The following is a 25627-nucleotide window of genomic DNA, read 5'->3' on the forward strand; positions in this document are numbered from 1 at the left end:
GTGACATCCTTGGGCATGTGGGTCTGGGCTATTTAAGAAAGGTAGGTGAGGAAGGCATGGAGAGCAGTAAGTGTTCCTCCATGGACTCTGCTTCAGTTCTTGCCTCCAAGCTCCCGCCTTGAGTTCCTGCCTTGGTTTCCCTCAATGATGGGCTGTATCACCTGTATGCCAAATAGACCCGTTCCTCAAAGAGATGCTGGTCAGCATTTTATCACAGCAAAAGGAAACCAAACTAGAGAAAAGATGTTCAACTTGTAATAAACAGCCGACAGGTTCTGAACCCTGACTATTTGTCAGGCCCTTCCTGGGCTCTTTAAACATACAGTGTATTCACTTCCACTTCCTGACATCTCTCTGAAGCAGTATATTAACTTACATTTACTGCCCACTTCTCAGGTGTCAGACAGGTGATTGGACTGGAGTGATTTCATTGACATCCCCTAGGTGCCTTGTGTGTTAGGTACTACTATTATGTTTGTGGTAGTGTATGCTGTACAAACTGACAAGGGGAAGTTAAAAGAACTTGCCCATGGTGATTCCCAACCTCAAAACATGGGCATCCAATTCAAGAACTGAGTGCCAACTGTCCCCTTTCAAAAGTTCACATCAGCCAGGCGGCGGTGGCATACACCTTTAATTCCAGCACTGGGGGGCAGAGGCAGGCAGATCTCTGTGAATTCAAGGCCAGCCTGGTCTACAGAGTTCCAGGACAGCCAAGGCTATACAAAGAAACTCTGTTTTGAAAAAACAACCAATCAGCCAGCCAGCCAGGCAGCCAAATCAAACCAAACCAAACCAACCAACCAACCAACCAAACAAACAAAAAACCTCATATCAAAGCAGAAATGGGAAACAGGGTGGGGTGGGGTGGGGTGGGGTAAGGAGGGTTTTTCTAGAAGTGTGTTCTCTGGTATTGACTGTTGCATGATCAAAGAAGGAAAAGCTCTGCCCTTGACCTTGGATTTGTCAAATGGGAAGTGCTTGAGGACTCTGGGAAGCATAGTTCCAGAGGAGCTGTGGGTGGATGCTGTGCCAGTCTGCAGGGATAAAAAACAAACAAATAAACAAAGACAAAACAAGGCTGGCAACCTCAGGTTATGCAGGTCTGCCTTTGGTCTCATGGAACTGGTACTCAGTGGGAGGGGCTGAGTTCCTTATACAGTTCTGCTTCTCCCTAGGCAGCTTACCCAGTGAAACTTCTCCCCCAGCCAAGAATCCTCTTTCTCTGGGTGATGGGAGGTGGTGCCTCCACAGCCCCTGGGACTAAGCAGCCAGAATAATCCTTCCTGGAGTCAGGGAAGGGATTTGGTATAAACCATGGTTTTTCCCAGGGCTCCGTACCAACAACTGTTTATAGCTTTCATCACACACAACAAAAACATCTTAAGTGTTGGCAAGATACTAGGCTGAAGGCAGACTTATCTTTCATGGATGCTTCTTAATTAGAACTGAAAACTTTTAAAGACCCACTCCATCACATTCAGGCTTGCTTTCTGTAGCATCTAGAGCCTAGAAAAGATCAAAACAGCTACTCGCCCAGGGCAGCACTAATTGGCTGTGGTATCCGGTGGTTTTATTGCTCTGTAATAAGGTTACTTACGCTCTTTCTTGAGTTCTTTAATCACTATGTACATGGACTTCCATCTGCCCTTTACTTTATTCTTTATTGCCAGAAGATCTTGGAACACCATGTGTAGGAGAAGATGAACTGCAAACTGGGAGGGCAACTCTTGTTGCCATTTGCCTCAAGGGACTTGTTATTGGGCTTCTGTCTGGGGAGTCCACAGAAACGTAGCCTTGGAAACAAGTTTTCGTCGGGAAGCAGCTTGTTAGGGGCCTCTGAGATCCTTGCCTAGGACATTGGACCATGAGTATTTTGACTATTTCATGGCTAGTACAGAAAATATCCTAGGCCCCTGACACATAAGATCTTTTCCATTGTATTGCAGAACTACTGGCTGCAGTCAGAGCAATAGGCAGAAGACATTTCAGGTTCATGAAGTCTTGAGGAACAAGCCATCTTTTATTTTGAGTAAACTACAATAAACAAACTAAAGCGTGCAGAGGTTGAGACTTGGACAGGCTCAGATGCCTAGCTGGGTGGGGATAGAGGAAGACCCACTGAGGTACCCTATCATCCGCTACTCATTCTATCGTAACTCCATGGCTGGTGTACTGTGGGTGGCCCTAAGGCATTCATTTCTTGGCCGTAAGCTCTCATCCGGTTACATCAAGTCACTTTCCAGAATTCTAGCCACACATGAAATTAGTCTTTCGGTCGGGAAGCGAGTAATACGATGGGCTGACCTGCCTTTCTTTCCAGATCTGCCTCACTAGAGAGAGATGACATGCAATTGGACTGAGTGGTGTGTATTTCAGGTGTTTTTGTGGCTTCTTACAGCGTGTTTCCCAAAGTGCAGTACTTTGAACGATGACTTACAAACAGCAGTTCCCAGATATGGTCACTTTGAGAGCAAGAGAATAAAGGAAACAAGCGATGTTGGTTGGAGGGAGACCGCCTCTAGGTAGCCTAGGCTCTCTACTGCCGGTCGGCCTCCCAAGCCTGGACTGGAGCATTAGAGAGTGAGAGAGACGGTCTTCCATTGCCTAGAGAGGCCAGGCCTGCGCGTCCCCTCTGCTCGAGCCGCGTCTCTATGGCGGCCGCGACAGCCCACAAGGCGCAGAGCGACATGAACGCGGATGCTGGCGGCCAAGGCGGCGCTGTGGTCCCTGCGCGGTCTCGAGAGGGCAGTCCCGTGGCGTGCGACTTCGTCCCATCGGCGCTGGGGACGCGAGAGCAGTGAGTGTGGCGGGGAGGCCCGGAAGGAGATGGCGCCCCCTCATCCCCCACCCGCGGCCTGAGGAAGGAGGGTGGAAGCCACCTGTGGGGGTTAAGGGGCGAGATCCCGAGCACGCCCCGGGGAGCGGTTAACCCTCTTTAAAGGGATTCAAGACCACCCGAGGTCCTTGGAGAGCCGGTGTAGGGGGTCTGGGATCTGGCTTGGGGAAAAGGGGGAGAGAGTTGGGCAACGAACCGGAACCGGACAAGGGCCCAGGAGGTCCCGGGAGAGCTGTGAGATCTGGGAACTGGAGGAGGTCGGAGTGGAGGATGCTCTGAACTGAGCTAGGGAGACGGTAGGGGTCCTGGAGGAAAGAGAGAAAGTGTTCTCTGACCTGAAGTTGAGGCTAAGAAATCAAAGGGTTAGAATATAGAGAATGAGCCGGGCGGCGGTGGCGCACGCTTTTAATCCCAGCACTTGGGAGACAGAGCCAGGCGGATCTCTGTGAGTTCGAGGTCAGCCTGGTCTACAGAGCGAGATCCTGGACAGGCAGCAAAACTACACAGAGAAACCCTGTCTCGAAAAACATGAGTGTGCGGACAGGGATTAGGATGAGAGGAAATTTGGGGGCGGGAGCAGAGATTGTAGAGATGAGATAGGAAGAGAAAACAGATGATGGGTGGGGTTTGCCGTTGTAAGGATTAAGAGATTTAATGGGAAAGCTAGAATACAGGGAGAGGCAGAGACTGTTTTAGCACCTAATTTTATCATTGCTGTGTTCATTGTGAGCAAACCACTGACCTACTGGTTAGAAAATCCTGTATCCAGCCGGGCGGTGGTGGCGAATGCCTTTAATCCCAGCACTCGGGAGGCAGAGGCAGGTGGATCTTTGTGAGTTCGAGGCCAGCCTGGTCTACAAAGCGAGTTCCAGGAAAGGCGAAAAGCTACACAGAGAAACCCTGTCTCGAAAAACAAAAACAAAACAAACAAACAAAAAAATCCTGTATCTGCACATTGATGACCAAATTTGGAGTAACAAACTCAGCTTGTGCAGTCCAGTTATGGAGTTGGGTCTGGAATTTAGAGATTTTTGGGCAGTTGCCTGTTTTTATTTAAGCTAAAATGTATATGGGATTATTCATCAGATAACTTTAAGTACTTGTTTAATTTATTCTGCTTGTCCACAATTTTCATTCTTTTTTTTTCTTTTAATAATTTTTATTGTGCAAATCTCCTCTTCTTATGGTGGCCAGGGAGGCCAGGAGATGGTGTCTGCACCCCTGATCTTGGAATTACAGTTATTTATTTTTTTTTTTTTTTGGTTTTTCGAGACAGGGTTTCTCTGTGTAGCTTTGCGCCTCTCCTGAAACTCACTTGGTAGCCCAGGCTGGCCTCGAACTCACAGAGATCCGCCTGGCTCTGCCTCCCGAGTGCTGGGATTAAAGGCGTGCGCCACCACCGCCCGGCCCAGTTACTTATTTTTATTTTATGTTTATTGGTGTTTGCCTGAATATCTATGTGATGGTGTCAGACCTTGGAGTTATAGTCAGTTGTTAGCTGCCATGTGGGTGCTAGGAATCAAACCCATCTCTCCAGCCCCCAGTTTTCATTCTTTTAACCTAAGGATGTTAAAAAAAAATTGAACTGTATGCACTTATTGATAATAGTAATGTTTTAAGGCTGTTGTAAGTAGCCATGTAATGCATTGGAAATAATCTGTTTAATTCACAAAATACAGTTTAATTTGGGAATCTTGCTTCATATTTTGTTGTTTATGTAGTTGGGATGCTGTTTATGAGAGAGAACTGAGGACATTCCAAGAATATGGAGATACAGGAGAAATCTGGTGAGTTAAGCTAAGGAATTGTTTTTGTGGGTGTGAGAGAGCATGAGCAAGTGCACTTACAACAGAGACAGTCTAGAAGCCTGGGATGAATCTGGCTCCAGTGGCTTTAAATTTCTCTTTTCTTTCTTTTTTTTTTCTTGAGTCAGCATTTCCCTGGAACTTGCTCATTAGACCAGGCTGGCCTCAAACTCAGAGATCCTCCTGCCTCTACCTGACTCTTGCTTCAATGACAGCTTAAAAATATCTCTTTTCTTTTTTAGTGACCCAGATTTAAATTGATCATAGTACTAGGAAATTACTTTCATTCCATAGTTGTCATTTTTTAATTAATGAAATTCTGAAGTACTGATATTTGCTGATGTCCAAGAAAGCAGTTATTAGGACAATTATTTTAAAGGATTAATGCTGATGTAGATAGAGTATGTGTGTATGTGAACATGTGTGTTTATATATCTATATACTTAGTTATTTACATATGTAAGTATGTATAATTAATACCTTAGGTATTCCATTTTTAGAGGTGTAATCTAACTAACAATAAAGATGAAGCTTAAACAGTTATACATATTCTCACTTTTCAAAAAAGACTTAAGTGAGCACATGGTATAAACAGCTTAAATGGAATGTAGTTGTAACTTTTGCTATATATCTGCTCTTTGTATTCTGTTCCTAACAGGTTTGGAGAAGAGAGTATGAACAGACTAATAAGGTGGATGCAGAAACAAAAGATCCCATTGGATGCCTCAGTGCTTGATATTGGAACTGGAAATGGTGTTTTCCTGGTTGAACTTGTTGGTACTTTTAGTATTCATGTGTTTGAGCCAATTTTTATTTATTTATTTACTTTTAAAGATTTATTTATTATGTATACAGAAGAGGGTGCCAGATCTCATTACAGATGGTTGTGAGCCACCATGTGGTTGCTGGGAATTGAACTCAGGACCTCTGGAAGAGCAGTCAGTGCTCTTAACCTCTGAGCCATCTCTCCAGCCCCCCAATTTTTAAAATGAAAGTTTTTAAAAGATGTTGCAGTTAAGAGATTGACATCTAAATGTGTAACAGCAGAACAGTTGGAAAACTTTGAGTGTTCATATGGGAGGAAAGGGAGACTGCTTGGATTTGGGGAAAGCAGTGAATACATGGTGTCAGGCATAATCCTGAAAACTGGACTCCCAGATGTCTAGTGAGTGAATGGTGCATTCCTAGAAATGTAAAATCTCAACAGTCATAATCCTGAAAGAGTGAAACCTTAAAATGTGAAATTCTGGAAGCCAGAATTCTGAAAACCTTAATCCCTATATTCCTATAGCAGAAAGCAAAGGGTATATAAGGAGTATAAAGCTGAATAATGAGGAGGGGATTAGAGCATTGGTGGTCCTAGTAGTTGTATCGTGTTATGTTGAACGTTATTAGGATGTGTATGTGAGGTTTCCAGAGGAGATTAATGTCTGAGTCTGGATGGAGTAAGGGAAGAGCTGCCTCAGTATGGGTATATACCATCCAGCAGGTTGAGGCCTGTCAAAGACAAACACAGAAGCTAAGTTAACCAACTGTTGTAAGAGTTAGGACAGTTATCTTTTGCTGTTGTGCACTGTGAAACTCTTGGCCTTAGGACCCTTACTAGTGGTCCTAGATCCTTAGACTTTGAGCCACAGACTGAGAGTTATCTCATTTATTTGTTCTTGGGCCTTTGGGCTTGAGCTAAGTCATGCTACTGGCATCCCCTTGCAGACAACCTATGAGACTTCTTAGTCACAATAATTATGTGAGCCAATTCCTCCAATAAACCCCACTCATATCTGTATCTGTGTCTCTGTATCTCATAACTGTTTTTTGTCTGTAAATATTTTTACTAATATACATTTGATATTGGGGAAATAGCATCGTTCCTTCTTACTGTGTTCCTTAGAATATAATGAAATGAATATGCAAACTTGTTCCCTCACAAAAAGGTTTTGCAATATTTTAATTTTTTTTTTTTTTTGGTTTTTCGAGACAGGGTTTCTCTGTGTAGCTTTGCGCCTTTCCTGGAACTCACTTGGTAGCCCAGGCTGGCCTCTATCTCACAGAGATCCACCTGCCTCTGCCTCCCAAGTGCTGGGATTAAAGGCGTGCGCCACCACCGCCCGGCTAATTTTTACATCTGTTCATTTGTATATATGTGTATTAGGCTTGGTGGCCAAGTGCCTTTACCTACTGCACCATCTTGCTGTCATGAAAGCTTTGATGATTTAATTGGACAATTCTACTTATTGTTAAAGACAGCCAATTTAAAGCTAAGGTCAGCAAGACAGCGCATTAGGTGTTAGGATGCTTGCCCAAGCTTGCCCACTTGAGTTTGATTCCTGAAATCCATGTGTGGAAAGGGAGAACTGATTCAGTAATGCTAGTTACCCTCTGTCCTCCGTAGGGCTACTCACGCGCTTACACAAACACAAAATAAGTGTAGAAACACTTTTTTTTTTTTTAAGACAGGGTTTCTCTGTGTAGTTTTGGTTCCTGTCCTGGATCTCGCTCTGTAGACCAGGCTGGCCTTGAACTCACAGAGATCCGCCTGCCTCTGTCTCCCGAGTGCTGGGGTTAAAGGTGTGCACCACTGCTTCTTGGCCTGAATTTTTTCTTTAATTGAGACAGGATCTCTATGTAGCCTTGGCTGACTTGGAATTCTCTTTTTTCTTTTCTTTTTCCGGAGCTGAGGACCGAACCCAGGGCTTTGCACTTGCTAGGCAAGTGCTCTACCACTGAGCTAAATCCTCAACCCCTTGGAATTCTATGTAGACCAGGTTGATCTTGAACTCACAGAGATCAGCCTGCCTCTGCCTCCCGAGTGCTGGGATTAAAGGTGTTGCCCAGCAAGTTTAAAAAAAAAATGTAAAACTAATTATTGGTGCTGTGAATACTACTTAATTGCAACAACCAAACAATAACCATAAAGGGACACATACACTTAACAGAATTTGACAACTGAAATACTCTTCAATGACAGTGCCGTGTTGCCGAGATTGCAGTGAAATGTTGGTTTAAAATGCAAGGTCTTCCCTCCTGAATAACTGTTGTGTGCTGTGGCCACTTCTACACAACACCATGCTCCTTGCAAAGAGTGCCCTTCAGAAAGAGCTTGAGAAGCTCAGTGACCTGAACAAAAACACATGAAGATAGAGAGCTCAATTTGACTCCTGAAGAAGACAAGCATACTCACTATCAAGTCTTAACAGCAGAATACCTACCTGAGTTTGGCTAATGCATGGGCCAAACTGTATTTTGAAACTATCTCCATTAAAAAAGATACAAAATTCATGCCTCTGTTAGGCTTGAGCATTTAAAAACTTACTGCTCTGTTGTGTATTAATAACTGGGAAAAGTGAAGCTTTGAAAAGACTTGGAAGATTTGGAGAGGTTTTAGATCAGTAACAATAGATGAGTGAGGGCTTACGTGAAAAAAAGCCTTCAGCAAGTGAATTTTAAAGCATGATCAGTAAAGTGTTGTGTTGGGTTCTTTTGTTTTCCATTCAGCCAGTGCATTTGAGACTTAATTCAGCTGTGATCAAGTGCTTTCAGTGGTAAAACCATAGACAACAGAATATGCAGATGAATGTATTCGCTGTGCAACACAGCAGTAATGAAAACTTCAATTGGAAGTGTGTTATTTTAGTCAGGTGGTGCACACCTTTAATCCCAGCACTTGGGAGGCAGAGGCAGGTGGATCTCTGTGTTCCAGGACAGCCAGGGCTACATGGAGAAACCCTGTCTTAAAGAACCAAAAAAACAAACAAACAAACAAACAAACAATAAAGTGAACATTTGAGGAAGATATCCAGTGTTCCCAGTGTTGACTTTTGGTCTCTACACTCATGAATGCACACATATGAACACGTGTACCTGTACTCACACATGCACACACAAAAAGTATCATTTGTCGTTTATTGAATTTACTTCTAGCTAATGCAATTCTAGGAGCTTTTGATGAATTGAAGGCATATTTGCATGATGAAGCTGGTGATATTACTGAGTGGTTTGAAGATAATTAAGTGCCTAGTCATGGTATTGTTTGTTCAATAATTTTGTGTGTTGAATTTGTGGCCCATGTCTGAATGCATTAGGAAAGTAAGTGCTAAGTACCCAAAACAACCCAGGCATGGTGCTGAAGGTGGAACTTTGAATTTTATTATTATTTTTTAAGATTTATTTTTTAGCTGGGTGGTTGTGATATACTCCTTTAGGCCCAGCACTCAGGAGGCAGAAGCAGGTGGATCTCAAGTTCGAGGCCAGCTTGGTCTATAGTGCGAGTTCCAGAACAGCCAGAGCTATATAGAGAAACCCTGTCTCAACCCCCCTCCCCCCAAAAAAGTTTTTTTAATTAAGTTATATGTCTATGTGAGTGTCTGCTGTGTGTGTGTGAGGATACCCACAGAGGCCAGAAGAGATTGTTAGATCCCCTTTAGCTGGAGTTGCAGGCAGTTGTGAGCCTCCTTATATGGGTGCTGGGAGCTAAACTCAGGTCCTCTGGAAGAACAGAAAGCACTCTTAACCTCTCAGCCATGGATCCAATTCAAGAGAGAACTTTTTGATAGTTAGGGACTGATTATGTTGTTTTATGTGAGTCATAGAATTTCAGAATAACAGTACCCAAGAAGATAAACTCAAGCATATTCTCTACGAAAGGCAAATACTCATCTTGACGTAAGACTACTTTCCTGTAGTTGCCCATAATCTATTCCTCCTTCTTATGTGTTGGGTTTTCATGCTTTCTTTTTTCCTTTTCATTTATCCTCATTATTTTAAATCATCAGTTTTTTTTTAATTATGTAATTTCTCTGCTATATATCTCATCTTTTGCATCATTTTGTATAAAGTATGTAAAGACTTAAGAATTGTGAATTGGGCCATACATCTTTAATCTCAGCACTCAGACAGGTGGACCTGTTGTGGGTATTTGTTCCACCTATGGCCTTGGGGTACCAGCCCCTAGGGCGTGACCTTTTGGCTAGCTTAAGACCTGGGGAGCACATACAAGGTTCCCTTCTCTCTTGTGCCTTGGATGGTGAAGACCGAGTCAGGCAGCGTGAAGCAGCATGGGCGGGTTCTTATCCTTCCAAGACTCTGCGACTGAATTTGCCTTACCCTGTATTAGTGAGTTGCTCCCCCTATATACTCCTCTAATAAATAGTCCTTTATCAGTAATCCATGGATTTCCTGAATTATGAATCTTTTTAAGTTTAAAAGTCACCCTGGTCTATGCAGAGAATTCTAGGCTAGCCAAGGATATATAGTAAAATTCTGTCTCAAAAGCAAACAACAAACTAGAATAATGCATTTTGCAGATTTGAATTACAGTGTTATTGGTGTATAGTGGTAAAATTGGCTTGTACATAGAGACACTGATATTAGCAAATGAAGAGGTGGGGTTTTTGGCATCTGAAATTTCAGAAAGTTTCTTTTTCTTTGTTTTCAAATTAAGAAAACTTTGTGTGTCTTTTCTTTCTTTCTTTCTTTCTTTTTCTTCTTCTTCTTCTTCTTCTTCTTCTTCTTCTTCTTCTTCTTCTTCTTCTTCTTCTTCTTCTTCTTCTCCTCTCCTCCTTCTCCTCCTCCTCCTCCTCCTCCTCCTCCTCCTCCTCCTCCTCCTCCTCCTCCTCCTTCTTCACTTTAATTTTACTGGGCTGTGGTGGCATACGCCTTTAGTCCCAGCACTCAGGAGGTAGAGGCAGGTGGATCTCTGAGCTAGAGGCCAGCCTGGTCTACAGGGCAAATTCCAGGACAGCCAGGGCTATGCAGAGAAACCCTGTCTTGACCGCCCCCCCCAAAAAAAAAAAACTTTAATTTTTATTTGTTTTATGTGTATGATTGTTTCGCCTACATGAGTTTATGTGGGGTTATAGATGGTTGTGAGCCATCATGTGGGTGCTGGGAACTTGACCTACGTCCTCTGCAAGAGCAGAATATGCTCTTAACCGCTGAGCCATCTCTCTAGCCTGTGTTTATTTTTTTTGTCCTTTGAGACAGGGTCATTGTGTAGCCCTGGGTGGTCTTGATCTTGATTTGTAGACTAGGCTGGTCTTGAATTCACAGAGAACCGCCTGCCTCTGTCTCCCAAGTTCCTGTTTTGTTTTGTTTTTGAAATAGAGTCTCGCTGTGCTGTTAGGCTACTCTTGAACTCAGAACCTCCTGCTTTTGCTTCCTAAGTGCTGGGATTCCATGTGTGTGCCACAATGCCAGATGACCTGTTTTTCCATGAATATAGTTTGTCTAACATTAAGTTATATCTCCAGCCCTTAAGTAAATTCCTTTTCAACATTTTAGTTATTATTGTTCTTTTGAAATAGGGTCTCATGTAGCTCAGGCTGGTCTCTAGCTTACTAGGTAGCCAAGGATGTTCTGAACTTCGGATATTCCTTCCTTCCCTTCTTAAGTGCTGAGATTACAGGTGTGCATCACTGTGCCCAGCTTAAACAGTTTTTAAAATTATTTTCTCCCAGAGTTATTTCTGAGGTTCTTTTTTGTTTGTTCATTTGTTTTTTTGAGACAGGGTTTCTCTATGTAGCCCTCACTATCCCGGAACTTGCTCTGTAGACCAGGCTGGCCTCTGCCTCCTGAGTTCTGGGGTTAAAGGTGTGCCCCACCACTGCCTGGCTTTGAGATCCCCCCGCCACCCCCGGAGCTGGGGACCGAACCCAGGGCCTTGTGCTTACTAGGCAAGCGCTTTACCACTGAGCTAAATCCCCAACCCCGGCTTTGAGATTCTTGATCTTGCAGATTATGTATTTTAGTCTTTTGGGGTTTTATCATTAGGGAGTATGGTGTTTAAGATTGTGGTTTTGGGGATTAGGACGGAAAGCCCTAAGTGAGAAGCCTCAGGGGATCCAAGTTACAGTCTTGGTTCTTTTGGTTACAATCTTTCTTTAAAAATAATTAATTTAATTTTATATGCACTGGTGTTTTCCCTGTATGTATGTCTATGTGAGGGTGATGGATATCCTTGAACTGGAGTTGCAGACAGTTGTGAGCCATGGTGTGGGTGCTGGGAATTGAACCCATGTCCTCTGGAAGAAGAACTAGACCTCTCAACCATTGAGCCATTTCTCCAGTTCCCCTTGGTTACAGTCTTTACTTGGAGCAAGCCCACTTCATTTTTCTGGGCTACAGTTTCTCCTGAGGGTGTAGGCTGGGTGATCTGTATTAGCTTCTTTTCGTTTAAAACTCTAGAAATCTGTGTACATTAAAAAGAGATGGGCCTGGAGAGGTAGCTCATTGATTAAGAGTCCTTATTGTTCTTGCAGGGGACCCAAGTTCGGTTCTAGCATGGGGCTCACTACAACCACCTGCAGCTCTAGTTCCAGGGGATCATTCAAGTCTTCTGACCTCCACAGGCACCAGAAACATTTGAAGTACACATAAATGCAGGCAAAACACCTGTGTACATAAAATTTTAAATATCCTTTAAAAGGAGATGTTTGCAATTCTAATAGAGCATGTATTCCTTGTCTTAGGTAATCATATGGCTTAATAAAAAATCGACTGTTCATGCACATGAATTTTGGCACAAGTTCCTCTGTTAGTTGTTGACTTGTGTTTATAGCTGTTGTTGTGCAGGAAGTGTAAGATGGAGTCTTCATCTTAGATGTTCCACTGTCATTTTGTTCTCTCCTTCCACCCCCAGACAGGGTTTCTCTGTGCAACAACAGGCCTGGCTCTCCTGGAGCTCACTCTGTAGACCAGGTTGGCCTCGAACTCACAGAGATCCCACCATTCCTGGCCCTTTACTGTCATTTCTTATTTAAATTTTTTTGGTTACATTTATGTTTTTTGTGTTGTGTGTGTGCATGCGTGTTTGTGTGTGTACATGTGTATCACAGTGCCCATGTGGAGGTTAGAGGACAACTTGAGTCAGTTCTTTCCTTCTATCATATGCGTTTCAGGAATTGAACTGAGGGCATCAGACTTGGCAAGCAAGTGCCTTTACTAGCTGAGCCACTTAAGATGTATATATAAGATTGACATTTACTAGTGATTAACACGCATTAATACTAGGTACTGGAAGCTTGAAAGTGTGCATCTTGTGCTTGGATTATTTATAGTATAATAGAGGCTAGACTGACAGATAGTTAGACTGTAGATCATTGTATGTGATAATGGAGATACTGAGTATAAAAGAAAGCAGTTAGCATTGGAAAAGAGGGACAGGGACGGTTTTGAAGAATTAATATCCAAATTGGGTAGGAATCTCAGGGCACTGTAGTGAGTGTGGGTAGAGTGTAATAACAGAAGGAGAAAATTTTGGAAAATGAGAACTTGTAGATGAATTTGTAAACAGTCTTATTAAATAAGAAACATAGAGCCACATACAGGGGTGAGAGCCATAGAGATGAGAGAAATAGTGAGAGCCACCAGTTAACCTCAGCTCACCACACCACTGTAGCTTCCCAAGAGAGAGAGCTTCTTTCTGTCTAACCTGAGCCTTTATTGCCTTGCTGTTCTGCCTTCTCATTGGCTCTTAGCCCATCTATTTCACTTCCTTGTCATTGCCTTTCTGTACAGACCTCCAGGTCTCTATGGTTGGTACTGGGATTTAAGGCATGTGTCACCACACTTGGCTGTGTCCTTGAACACAGAGACTCTGCTTGCCGTGTGATCGGATTAAGGGCATGTGCTACCACTGCCTGATTTGTTTATGGCTGGCTATGTCCTCTGATCTCCAGGAAAACTTTATTTTTTAACATACAAATAAAATATCACCACATTTCAGCACAAATAAAATATCACCACAAGAACTAAATGCATGAAGGTTGAGGCAGCATAGGTCCTGTGTCTATAAATAATTGGTAAAATTTCTGTTGGGTGGGAATAAAGATGAGAATTAAGTTCAAGGTAGCTACCATATTATATTTTGCATTGAGTAAAAGCTCAGTTTTTGCTATTATTTGTTTTTTTTTGAGACAGGGTTTTTTTAAATTTTTTTTTATTTTTTTTATTTTTTGTTTTAAATAGCCCTGACTGTCTTGGAACTCACTCTGTAAATCAGGCTGGCCTTGAATTCAGAGATCCTCCTGCCTCTGCCTCCCAAGTGCTAGATCTGAAGGTGTGTGCCACCACCGCCCAACCAGTTATTGCTTTTTAGGGGTAATGAGGAGAGAGGCTGAATAACCTTTCATGAAACAGTTTGAAATATCAACACAGAACATATGTTCTTTAAAGTGCAGGAATGAAATGTCTGCAGCTCAGTGGATTGTCACAAAGTGAACATCCATACAATAATCACAGTGGTCAAGTTTCCTCAAGTGACCACAGTCCTCTGCGGGTTAGCCAAATGGGTGTGCACTTCCTGGATTGATTAGCCTGTTTTGAAGTATGTCAGTAGAGCTTAGGTCTCCCTGCACCATTCTTGAGATCTGCTGGTGCTGACTGCAGTATTTGGTTATTCTCATTGCTTGCTGACTGTAGGGTTGCTTTTATAGCCACCTCACACACATAGTTAGTTATTCACCTGTTCATTTTACCTGTAGATTCTTTGGGGTTTTACTTACTCGGTTTTATGTTTCAGGGATTAAACCCAGGGTCTTGTGCATGCTGGGCACTATCACTGAGCCATTGTCCAAGCCTTTTGGATTGTAATAGCTTACTTGTAGAAGCTAATGGTTTATCCTTGAGATTGTAGATTCCTTTAGGTTTTCTCCATCTATAATTATGTGCTTTGTGGTAAGTGGTAATTTTAGTTTGTTCTTTTTAATCTTTCATTGCTTCTCTTCTCTTGTATGTGCATATGTGTTCATGTGGATATGAATGAATATGTGTATGTGTGTTTATGGGACAAAAGTTAACATTGGATATCTTTTTTATCACTCTCCCCCCTATTTTTTTTCCATTTCATCTATTTTACATCCCAGCTACAGCCTCCTCCCCCAATCCCTTTCTCTTCTGTCTCCATCCAGGAAAGGACAGGTCTCCTGTCTCCTATGAGTATCAATAAAACATACCATATCAAGTTGCAGTAAGACTAAGCATCTCCCCATGTATTAGGGCTGGGCAAGGTGACGCAGTATGAGGAGTAGGCTCCCAGAAGCCAGTAAAAGGGTCAGAGACAGCTGCTGTTCCCAGTGTCAGGAGTCCCATAAGAGGACCAAGTTACATAACTGTAACATGTATGCACAATGCCTAGGTCAGTCCCATGTAGGTTCCCTGGTTGGTAGTTCAGTCTCTGTGAGCCCCTCTGAGCCCAGGTTAGTTGATGGTGAGATCCTTCCTGTATTGTCCTTGATTTCTCTAGCTCCTGCACTCCTTTTTCCTCCTCTTCCACTATACTCAGTAAAGGCGATAAATGCTGTGAGCTTATCTATAAGCAGATGCTGGCATGGATGTAGGAAAAGGGGACAATTTTGATGTGTTCGTTTTCCTCATCCAGGGTATTTTTAATTTTTTTTAATTATCAATTTAGAATTTTCTTGTTTCATTTCTAAATACTGCATGTTTTTCTATTACCTTATCGTTACAGATTTGTAGTCATAATGCATTTATTAGCAGAGAACATATTTTGTGGACTTCAGTGCTTTTAAATTGGTTTTAGTTTGTTTTATATCCTCCAGCATGTACCCTGTTTGTGTGATATGCACTTGAGAGTGTGTATTGCAGTTAGTAGACTGTTCTATAAATGTTAAATACATCTAGTTTTTTGGTGGTATTTAGTTCTGTATTTTTTGCTGATTTCTACTATTTCTATCAGTTACTGAACAGGAGTGTACAACCATAGTTGTGGACTTAGATTTTCTTTGATTTTGTCAGTCTTTGTTATATGAACTTCTAAGTTCTATTAGAAGCATATGCAAGATTTGTATTTTTGTGAATGAACTGATGAACTGACTTATTACTGTGTAATGTTTCTTTTCTTTCTTTCTTTTTTTTGGTGGTGGTGGGGGGACATTTAAAGACAAGGTTTTCCTGTGTAGCCCTGGCTGTCCTGGAACTAGCATTATAGACCAGGTTGGGCTTGAACTCAGGGATCTGCCTGCCTCTGTCACCCAAGTGCTGGGATTAAAGGTGTGCGCCACCATGCCTGGCATAATGTACCTTTTTAGTTTTTGTAGTGTAGTTTGCTTTGAGTTTTACTTTGGTATTAATAATAAGTTCATTTCAGCCATTTTACTTAAATTGAGATATAACTCATATACTCAAAAACTCACCCTTTAAATAAAGTATGTAGTTCTGTGCTATTTCATGTAGTCTAAAAGTTGTGTAGTGATCATCAATGTTTTAAATTTAAAAACTCACTTGAGAAAGGAGTTCTGTGCCCAACAGCATTGACTCTGCATACTCCTTTTTTTTCTTTAGTCTCTGGAAATCACTAATCTACTTGGAGAATTTGTCTTTTTTATTTTATTGTTGTTTTTAGAGATAGATTCTAATATATTCTGGCTGACCTGGTGCATTTACTACATAGCTCAGGCATTCTTGAACTTGCTGTGATCTTCCTGCCTTAGCCTCTCAAGTGTTGAAATTACAGATTTGTGCCACCATATTAGCTGGTTTGTCTGTTCTGGATATTTCATATGTGGCCTTTGTGTCGGGCTCTTTCCCTTGCATACTTTTTAAAAAGACCCATCAGCATTGTAGCATGTCAGGACTCATCCCCTTATGTGGCTGAATAATATTCCATTGTATGGCTATGCCACTGCCTGTTTATCCATTCATTGATGGATTTTAGATTTTTTTCTTCTTGCTTTACTATTGTAGAAAATTTGTGTATAAGTTTGTGTGGAAATAGAGTCTCATTCTTTTGGGTATTTACATAGAACTAGAATTGCAGAGTCAAATTGCTGGATGTAAGGAACCATTAGGTTGTTTTCTTCAGTGGCTGCTTTCTTATATTTCTACCAGCAGTAAATATGAGTTTAAACTTCTCCATATTCTCACCAGTAGGCACTCCCACGATGCCTATGATGGGCCCTCCTCCTCCTGGGATGATGCCTGGAGGACCTGCTCCAGTAATGAGGCTACCTGTGAGAGGACATATGCCCATGATGCCTGGACCTCCAATGATGAGACCTCCTGCTTGCCCTATGATGGTGCCCACTTGGGTTGGCCAGACAGAGTAGAGGGGCTCTTCATCAGTTTTTTATTTCTTGTTCTGTTTCACCAGAAGATTACAGTGCTGAACCTGAGTGTCTTCTAAGCTCTATGACAAGGAAGGCTTCCCCCTTCCTAGCAGACAGAATAGTTTTGAAGGAGAAAAGTGGGATAAAAAAAGTACAGTTTTCATTTGTATTGTGAAATATGAAAATAAAATTGTCAGCTGTTTTTAGTTAAAAAAATCATAGAGATCTACCTGTCTCTTCCTTCTGAGTGCTGGGATCAAAGGTGTGTACCACCACATCTGATTCAAAGTATTTTTTATATTATATTTTTAAATGTTTGTGTATGTGTGTGTGTATGCATGCATGTCCATGTATGTGTCAAGGTGCTTGTGTCCATGTTAGAACAGCCTTGGGTGTTTGTTCTCACATTTCACCTTGATTGAGACAGGGTCTCTTCTTCTCCGCTGCATACTCTGGGGATTGTCTTGTCTTTACTTCTATCTTCCTCTAGATCAGTGGTTCTCACCCTTCCTGATGCTGCAACCCTTTAATACAGTTCATGTTGTGGTGGCCCCAACCTTAAAATCATTTCATTGCTACTTCGTAACTATAATTTTGCTACTGTTAAGAATCATAATGTAAATATCTGATATGCAGGATATCTGATTTGTGACCCCCAAAAGGGTTGCGATCCGCAGGTTGAGAACCACTGCTCTAGGACTACTGGGATTACAGATGCATCATATCCCATCTGGCTATTTGAGATTCATGTGGGCTCTGAGGTTCTGAACTCAGGTCTTCAACCCTTGTGCAGCAAGCACTTTACCAACTGAACCATCTCTCCAGCCTTGATTCTGAGATTTGGGTAAGTGAACTTAGCTGTTGGTATATATTTTCTTTTTCTTTTTGGTTTTTCAACACAGGATTTCTCCATGTAACCCTGGCTGTCCTGGAACTCGCTCTGTAGACCAGGCCAACCTCAAACTCACAGAGATTTAATCCCACCACCTGCCTTTGCCTTCAAGTGGTGGGATTAAAGGTATGTGGTACCACCGCCCAGCTTGGTATATATTTTCCTTTGTGTTATGTGATATCTTTTTGTTAACAACCACTGCTGATCTTTGCATTTTCTACATTTTTGACAGGTGGTTTTGCTACTAATCTTAGATTGGTATTTTTCTTTGCTTATCTTCTGGCTCCCATTTTATATGACTCTGTCATCTGTATACCACCCTTGTTAGTCTTAGGAAGTAATCTGACTTCTTGTTCCTCTGTTCTTACTCCCTGGTGCTTTCGAGATTTTTCTCTTTTTGGTTTTCATCAGAAATACTATGATGTGGGTGGTTTTGTTTGTTATCATCTCAGTTTGCGTTGGCAGTGCTTAGGACCCTTTGTTCAGTATTGGAAAAATCTCAGTCATTTGCTATTTCTTACTCTTGCCCATTCTGGTTTCTTCTTCTCTGAATATCTATATCTGTAAATAGTTTACATCTCATATTCTGTGCATGTTAGATCTTTTTGTCATTCTGTTTTGAACAGGAATGTTTTCTTTACTAATTCTTTAAAATAAAAAAAAATGTTTGCACAAACTGGGCGTGGTGGCACATGCCTTTAATCCTAGCACTCCAGAGGCAGAATCAGGTGAATCTCTTGAGTTCACTGCCACCCTTATTTATATAATGATTTCCAGGCCAGTTAGGGCTACACAGTGAGAGCCTGTCTTTAAAAAGTGTGTGTGTGTGTGTGTGTGTGTGTGTGTGTCTGTCTGTGTGTCTGTGTCTGTGTGTGTGTGCGTGCGCACATGCATAGGTACACTTACATACTAAAATAAATACACATATATATCTATATATTTGCTGTATCTAATCCATCAAACTTACACTTGAGTTTCTTGGTTTAATTATTGTACATTGCAGTTCTGTTATTATTATTATTATTTTTTTTTTTTTCGAGACAGGGTTTCTCTGTGTAGCTTTGCGCCTTTCCTGGGACTCACTTGGTAGCCCAGGCTGGCCTCGAACTCACAGAGATCCGCCTGGCTCTGCCTCCCGAGTGCTGGGATTAAAGGCGTGCGCCACCACTGCCCGGCTCCTGTTATTATTTTTTGGTTAGTTATTAAAATTCACAGTTCTAGCTGGGTGGTGGTGGCACACGCCTTTAATCCCAGCACTGAGAGGCAGGGGCAGGCAGATCTCCGTGAGTTCGAGGCCAACCTGGTCTACAGAGTAAGTTCCAGGACAGGCTCCAAAGCTACACAGAGAAACCCTGTCTTGAAACAAAACAAAACAACAAACAAACAAAATCACAATTTTGTTTTGTTTTTTGAGACAGGGTTTCTCTTTGTAGCTTTGTGCCTTTCCTGGATCTCGCTCTGTAGACCAGGCTGGCCTTGAACTCACAAAGATCTGGCTGCCTCTGCCTCCCGAGTGCTGGGATTAAAGACGTGCGCCACCACCACCCGGCAAAAATTACAATTCTTAGCCAAAAGTCTTTAATTTATTTTCATGACAGGGTTTCTCTGTGTAGCCCTGGCTGTCCTGGACTCACTCTGTAGACCTGACTGGCCTCAAATTCAGAGATCCACCTGCCTCAGCCTCCTGAGTGCTGGGATTAAAGTTGTGTGCACCACTACCTGGTTGGGGCCTGTTTCTAACATCAGTTTCTAACATCCTTGTCTTTTTGATTGTGTATTGTTTCTTAGAACGTCCATTTATTTTTCACTTTGGGGAATATATTCAGTGTAGGAACTGAATATGAAAAACACTGGTGATAGTTTGTGGTTCTAAGTGATTGTAATGGAACCCAAAAACATCAGCATAATTTTTGTAAGTTGTACTGAAGAGTCGACAGGCATGATAGAAGGAACTGCCACAAGTCAGTAGAATCATCTTAGGTTTTCAGTCGCGTAGGGAAGGAATTGTGAGAAATGAGAGGAAAACGAACATCTCCAATGGTAAAGGTAGAGGCAGCTAAGAGGATAGGATAGTAGACCTTTAGATCACAAACAGGAATAAGAGCTGGAGAGATGGCTCAGTGGTTAAGAGCACTGACTGCTCTTCCAAAGGACCTGGGTTCAATACCCAGCACCCACAAGGCAGCTTACAACTATCTGTAACTTCAGTTCTGAGGGACACCCTCACACAGATATTCATGCAGGCAAAACACCAATGCACGTAATTTAAAAATAAATAATAATAATAAAAAACAAATCAAGGTGAGTGTGGTGGTACTCATGTGTAGTCCCTGTACAAATGAGGTGGAGTCAGGAGGATCCTAAGTAGGGGTAAGCTTAGGCCTAAGCTTAGGCGATAGAGAAAGTTGGAAGCAAGACTAGACTATCCAGTGAGAGACTGTCTCAAAAACAAGACATAAGGGAAAGCAAATGATCTGGGAAATAGCTGGTTTTGTGTGTCTCTTGAGTTTAGATGCACCTCAGTCACTTAGGGTTGAAAAGTGTTTTCAAAATACAGTTATTTTTAAAAGTAAGTCTTTCATGTAGGCTACCTTTTTTTTGAGACCTCAGTCTCCCTGTGTAGCCTTGGCTGGCCTCAAACTCAGAATTCTTCCTGCCTCTGCCTCTCAGTTCTGGGATTAAAGACGTATGCCACATGCCTGGCACTAGGTTAACTTTTGAAGAAAGTAACCATTTAGTGAATAGTGATGCCCACCAGAAGAATTTCAGACCATACCATATTTTGCAACCTTTGTTGTTTTCCTTTGAAATTCTTTTAGTATAATGAACAGCATAATTGGGGTGGGTTAAGGATGGCAGCCACCATACCTTTGCTATACATCTGAGGAGGATTTATTCCCAGTAGGTAGTAAACCCTCAAGGCCAGTGATCCCTCTGCAGTTCCTGCAGAAACTGGTACCTGCCTAGCCTACCTCACAGGCCTTTCACAGAGATCCAATTGAATGTGTGAAATACTTGAAAAAGTGAAGAAGTACTATACAAATATAAGGTGACTTAATTATATGACTGGTAGAGAATTAAATAATTTATAATTTGCTGAAGGAAAACCAACTCACTACATATGCATTTAATTTATTCTTTTAATTGGGTTAAGTAAAATGTGAGCTAAATTCATGTGTGAATTTGAGTATAGCAGCATCAGAAATTAATATTACAACATTGTCAGCCCAAGGGCTTGTACATTATTTTTGAGAAAATGAATTTCTTTTTGAAAAGAAATCATATATTACAAAAGCAGAAAATTGTCATAAATTTAAGCTTTTGCTTTCTATTTAGAGTACAATAAAATTTAAATGTGAATAATTGGATATTCTATAACATTTGATCTACGACAAAGTTAAAACAATTCTAGATTCAAGGAATATTATAGTTCATAAGCAAAACATATTAAAAGATTCAAACTAAATTATGAAATTATTTCTCTGTCTCTAGGTGAAACATGGTTTCTCTAATATAACTGGGATTGATTATTCTCCTTCTGCAATTAAGCTTTCTGCAAGCATTTTAGAGAAAGAAGGTCTATCTAACATTAACTTGAAGGTAATTTATTACTTATAATACTATAATATTTTAAATAACATTTTAAAATAAGCTGTAATGTTTAAATGTTTTTAAAGTATGTTAATCTGCTAACCTTTTTGAATTTGTAAATTAAGGATCAATTATAAGTAATCTAAACTGAAACACTTGAAAGTAACTATTAAAAATTTAGGGGCTGGAGAGATGGCTCAGAGGTTAAGAGCACTGATTGCTCTTCTAGAGGTCCTGAGTTCAATTCCCAGCAACCACATGGTGGCTCACAGCCATCTGTGGTGAGATCTGGTGCCCTCTTCTGACCTGTAGTCATACATGCTGTATACATAATAAATAAATAAATCTTAAAAAAAAAAAAATTTAATCTAGTTAGTTTAGGGAAATTACTTTTTCTTTGTGTGTATTTACAAGGGGTCCTACTGTGTAACCCAGGCCAGCCTTGCTATCTCCTGCCTCAGTCTAGCTGGATTATAGGCATGTACCACTGTGCTTTGTGGCAAAGTGTCTTCTTCATTGTGTATGTATATATGTGTGTGTTCATACAATACCGTCCAAGTTTGCAGAAACATACACAGTACCTGACTCTGGATTAATCAGATCAAAAAGTTATAAATGCTGGGTGTCTCTGTAGTGCTGTTGTTTGTCTCAGGTTCTACTAGAACTGGAGGCTACAGCAACTTCAACTGTGATTATGGCAGGATTTGGTTGCCTCTATTTCTCAAAGGAAATGACTTATATTAAAAAAAAAATCTTACAAATACATAGAATGTTATCATACCAAACACTGTTATTTAATTCTTTGTCCCACTTGGCTTTAATTATCAACTTGACATAGCCTAAAGTCATCAGAGATGAAAGCCTCAAAGAATTGTCTAGATCAGATTGGCCTGTGGGCATACCTTTGAGGACTGTCTTGATTATTAATTGATACAGGAAGGCCCGGCCCACTGTGAGTGGCACCATCCATAACATTCCTGGGCTATATAAGGAAGCTACTAGCCAATCATCAGCCTGTGAGAAAGTCAGAAAGTGAAGCTAGCTTCAGGTTCCTGCCTTGAGTTCCTGCCCTGCCTTCCTGGCCTGGAAATGTAAGATAAAATAAGTCTTTTCCTTTCCAGAGTTGCTTTTGGTCTGGATGTTTTCTCACAGCAACAGAAGGCAATTAGAACACCTAAAATCCAAGGAGTCAACCTTGTTTCTTTTTTCTTTCAAATCATTTTACCTCACCACTCTCATGCTACAAAATAGAGTGCTCTAAAACAAAAATTGGCTTATATCACTGTTTTTTTTTCTGTTTATTTTTTTTTTTCAGTCAGAGTTTCTCTGTGTAGGTCTGGCTGTTCTGGAACTCTCTTTGTAGACCAGGCTTACCACAAAATCAGAGATCCACTTGCTCTGCCTCCTGAGTGCTGGGATTAAAGGGTGCACAACCAAGCCCATCTCAGGATGCTTTTTTTTTTTAAATAACAAAAGATTTATCTTCTAGTCACTCACAGTCTTATTACTGTTTTCTTTTTTTTTTCCCTCAAGATTAGGAGTGAGTCCTTTTGTAGTGTAGTATGGCCTAAGACTTGTGAATCCCACTGCCTTTACTTTTTGAAGGCAGAATTATAGATATGCACCATTTTGGATGGCTCATGGTTTTTTGTTTTGTTTTATGCTACTGAGACAGAATCTTCTATAGTTCAGGCTAGCTTCTAGCATGCTATGTAGCTGAAACTTCTGGTCTTCTGTAACTCTGTTTTCCCAAGTGCTGGACTTATAGGCATGTATCACCATGCTCAGCTTTTTCTCTTTAAAATTCCATTCATGTATTTATTGTGTGTGTGGTGGGCGGATACACGTGCCATAGTGCACAGTGGAGGGTCTCTTTCCACCATGTGGGCTCCAGGGATTGAACTCAGTTGGGTTTGGTGGCAAGTGCCTTCATCTACTGAGCTCAGGCTCTATTTTTATTTTATTTAAGATTTACTTATTTTATGTGTATTAATGTTTTGCCTGGGAAGGCCAAAAGAGGGCTGCAGACCCCCTACATCTTGGGTTACAGGTGATTGTAAACTGCCATGTAGGTGCTGAGAACTGAACCTGGAGCCACTGAAGAGCAGCCAGTGCTCTTAACTGGTGAGCCATCTCTCCAGCCCCAGTTTTTGTTTTCTTAATAACACTTTATCTAAAATATGTTTTAAAAGATATTTCATGGTATACCATTATTAAGCATTTGTAATTTGTTTTTTAAAATTTAAATTGCATTTATTTATTTTTGTATATGTACTTGTATAGACATATATGTGTTCATGGATTGGGATCAGAGGACAACTTGCTGGAGTTGGTTCTCTCCTTTCATCATGTGGATTTCAGGGCTCAAACTTAGGTTTGGTGGCAAGCCTTTACTTGCTGAGCCATCTTGCTGGCCCTATCTGAAATAGTATTATTATCATCTATACTTGTGTAGGTCACAGGACACTTGTGGGAGTTGGTTCTCGATGTCATGTCAGTCCTAAAGATCAACTCAGATTCTATAGTTTGGTGACAAAGGCCTTTACCCACTGAGTCTGAACCTTGAAATACTATAAAGTTTTAAAAAATTACATGTCTCTGTATGAGTATGTGCATGTGAGTGCAGGTACCTGTGGGGGCCAGAAGTGTTGGATCTTGGAGCTCAAGCTCCAGGCATTTATGAGCCACCTGATATGGGTCCTTTACAAGAGCAGTATGTGTTCCTAACTACTGAGCTATCTCTGTAGCTCCTTGAAATATTTTCTTAAGTTTATGTTTTAGTTAGCTTTTTGTTGCTATGACTGAATAACATAGACTAGGTAGTTTATAAAGCATAGAAGTTTATTTAAGCCCACAGTTCTAGGCTGGAGAGTCCAGGATGATTCTTACATGAAGTGATGAGGGGCCTTCTTCATGCCTCATAGCAGAGCAAGTGAGCCAGAGAAAGCTTGCTTTTATTATAAAACCAATCCCTCATTAGCCCGTTAATCTGTTGATGAAGAGAGAGGCCTCATGACACAATCACCTTCCGAGGGTCTCTTCCAAATACTGTTAACATATGACTGTGTTTAGATTTCTAATGTGTGTATTCTGGAAGATGCTCTTAAACAGTAGCAGCTAGGCCAGGTGGTGGTGGTGCACGCCTTTAATCCCAGCACTTGGGAGGCAGAGGCAGGTGGATCTCTGTGAGTTTGAGGCCAGCCTGGGCTACAGAGTGAGTTCCAGGAAAGGCGCAAAGCTACACAGAGAAACCCTGTCTTGAAAAAACCAAAACAAAAAACCAAAACACAACAAAAAAACCAGTAGCAGCTTATTTGCTATTTATTTCTCCATTTATAAAATACAAGGCTACTATATTAACACAGATTTCTTTACTCTTTCACTTACTGTTATATCCCATATCTGTAAGTACAGATGTCATAAAATACCTTTGGAATACAAGAATGTTTTGTACAGGTGTTTGGGGTGAGGATGTCCCCACAGAGTGAGCTCTTCATGGAGTCTTTATGTTGATTCAGATATGGTGAATTTTGTATTTTGGGTATGAGAGCAGGAAAGGTTCCATCTGCAAATAGAAGGCCATGCGAGTGTGTTGTGCTGGTTGGCATGTACCTGCAGTTTCAGCAGATCTAGGAGAGCTTGTGCTACATGTGTGAGACCCTGTCGCTAAAACAACAACAACAACAAAAGACGCATACATGCCAATGTATGCTATTCATTTTGAGGGTTGTTTTAGATATTTACTTTCTTTCTAAAATTGTATGAATGATGAGATCTCTGTGAGTTCAAGGCCAGTCTGGTCTATAAAATGCGTTTTAGGATAGCTAGAGCTGTTAAACAGAGAAACCCTATCTCGAGCTCCCCAACGAAAACAATTTTAGAATTGAATTCATTAGTAAATTTTGTATTATAAAATAGAGGCACATCACTATTTCAAATTCTGCAGTCGTATTAGGTTGTTAAAAACAGGATGCTGATGAATTATTAAAAGCTAAAGTGCAGGACATTTACCAAGTTAAGTAATCATAGTTTAAATTGTCCTTTACTTTCTTAAGCTTCATGCCTTTTGTGATACCCATTAGTAGCTTTGTGAGCTGCTGAATCAAAACAAAGGAACTTTTGATAATTCTTTATTTACTTTAGGCCACTCAAGTGGGAGTGTAAGTCATAAGTCTTATTTGTAGTGACCTGGGTTCCAAATAAATTTTGTCATTTTGATAAATATGTTAAATATTTTCATAAGAATCAACTTTTTGTAAACTGGGCTTTCGAGCCAGTATTCCTGGCTTTGATTTGTTTCCAAATTTGTAGATATTTGAAATGTCCAGGAAACACTGTCAACCTCTCTTCTAATTTTGGCTTTAATGATCTTGGAAATAAAGCACATAAAAGTTAGCTATAAAGTTGAAAATATGTTTATTATATGTAAAATGCCATC

General features: G+C 41.0%; 2 protein-coding genes across 7 annotated transcripts in view; both read left to right on the forward strand.

Moving 5' to 3' along the window:
* Positions 1–2147: 2147 nt before the first annotated feature.
* Eef1akmt2 (EEF1A lysine methyltransferase 2) overlaps positions 2148–25627 on the forward strand; it is a 38644-nt gene continuing 15164 nt past the window's right edge. The window contains exons 1-4 of one of the 4 annotated variants that reach the window (XR_008223222.1): positions 2148–2800; positions 4561–4626; positions 5303–5417; positions 21091–21198. Coding sequence is in view for 2 of the 4 variants with exons in the window: in XM_052763421.1 (XP_052619381.1) it covers positions 2655–2800; positions 4561–4626; positions 5303–5417; positions 21091–21198 (435 nt within the window). In the remaining 2 variants the exon portion in view is untranslated. The remainder of the gene's footprint in view (positions 2801–4560; positions 4627–5302; positions 5418–21090; positions 21199–25627) is intronic. The other 3 variants (XR_008223221.1, XM_052763421.1, XM_052763422.1) reach the window with 3 other exon arrangements.
* The window catches only part of Fam53b (family with sequence similarity 53 member B), a 147591-nt gene continuing 124966 nt past the window's right edge, over positions 3003–25627 (forward strand). The window contains exons 1-3 of one of the 3 annotated variants that reach the window (XM_052763418.1): positions 3003–3135; positions 4561–4626; positions 5303–5417. The gene's annotated coding sequence lies outside the window, so the exon portion shown is untranslated. Of the gene's footprint in view, positions 3136–4560; positions 4627–5302; positions 5422–21090; positions 21199–25627 lie in introns of those variants that run through there. The other 2 variants (XM_052763415.1, XM_052763417.1) reach the window with 2 other exon arrangements.

This window comes from Peromyscus californicus, unplaced genomic scaffold (assembly GCF_007827085.1).
Source record: "Peromyscus californicus insignis strain IS unplaced genomic scaffold, ASM782708v3 Scaffold_4__1_contigs__length_199733344, whole genome shotgun sequence".
In the NCBI taxonomy this organism is placed as follows: Eukaryota; Metazoa; Chordata; class Mammalia; order Rodentia; family Cricetidae; genus Peromyscus; species Peromyscus californicus.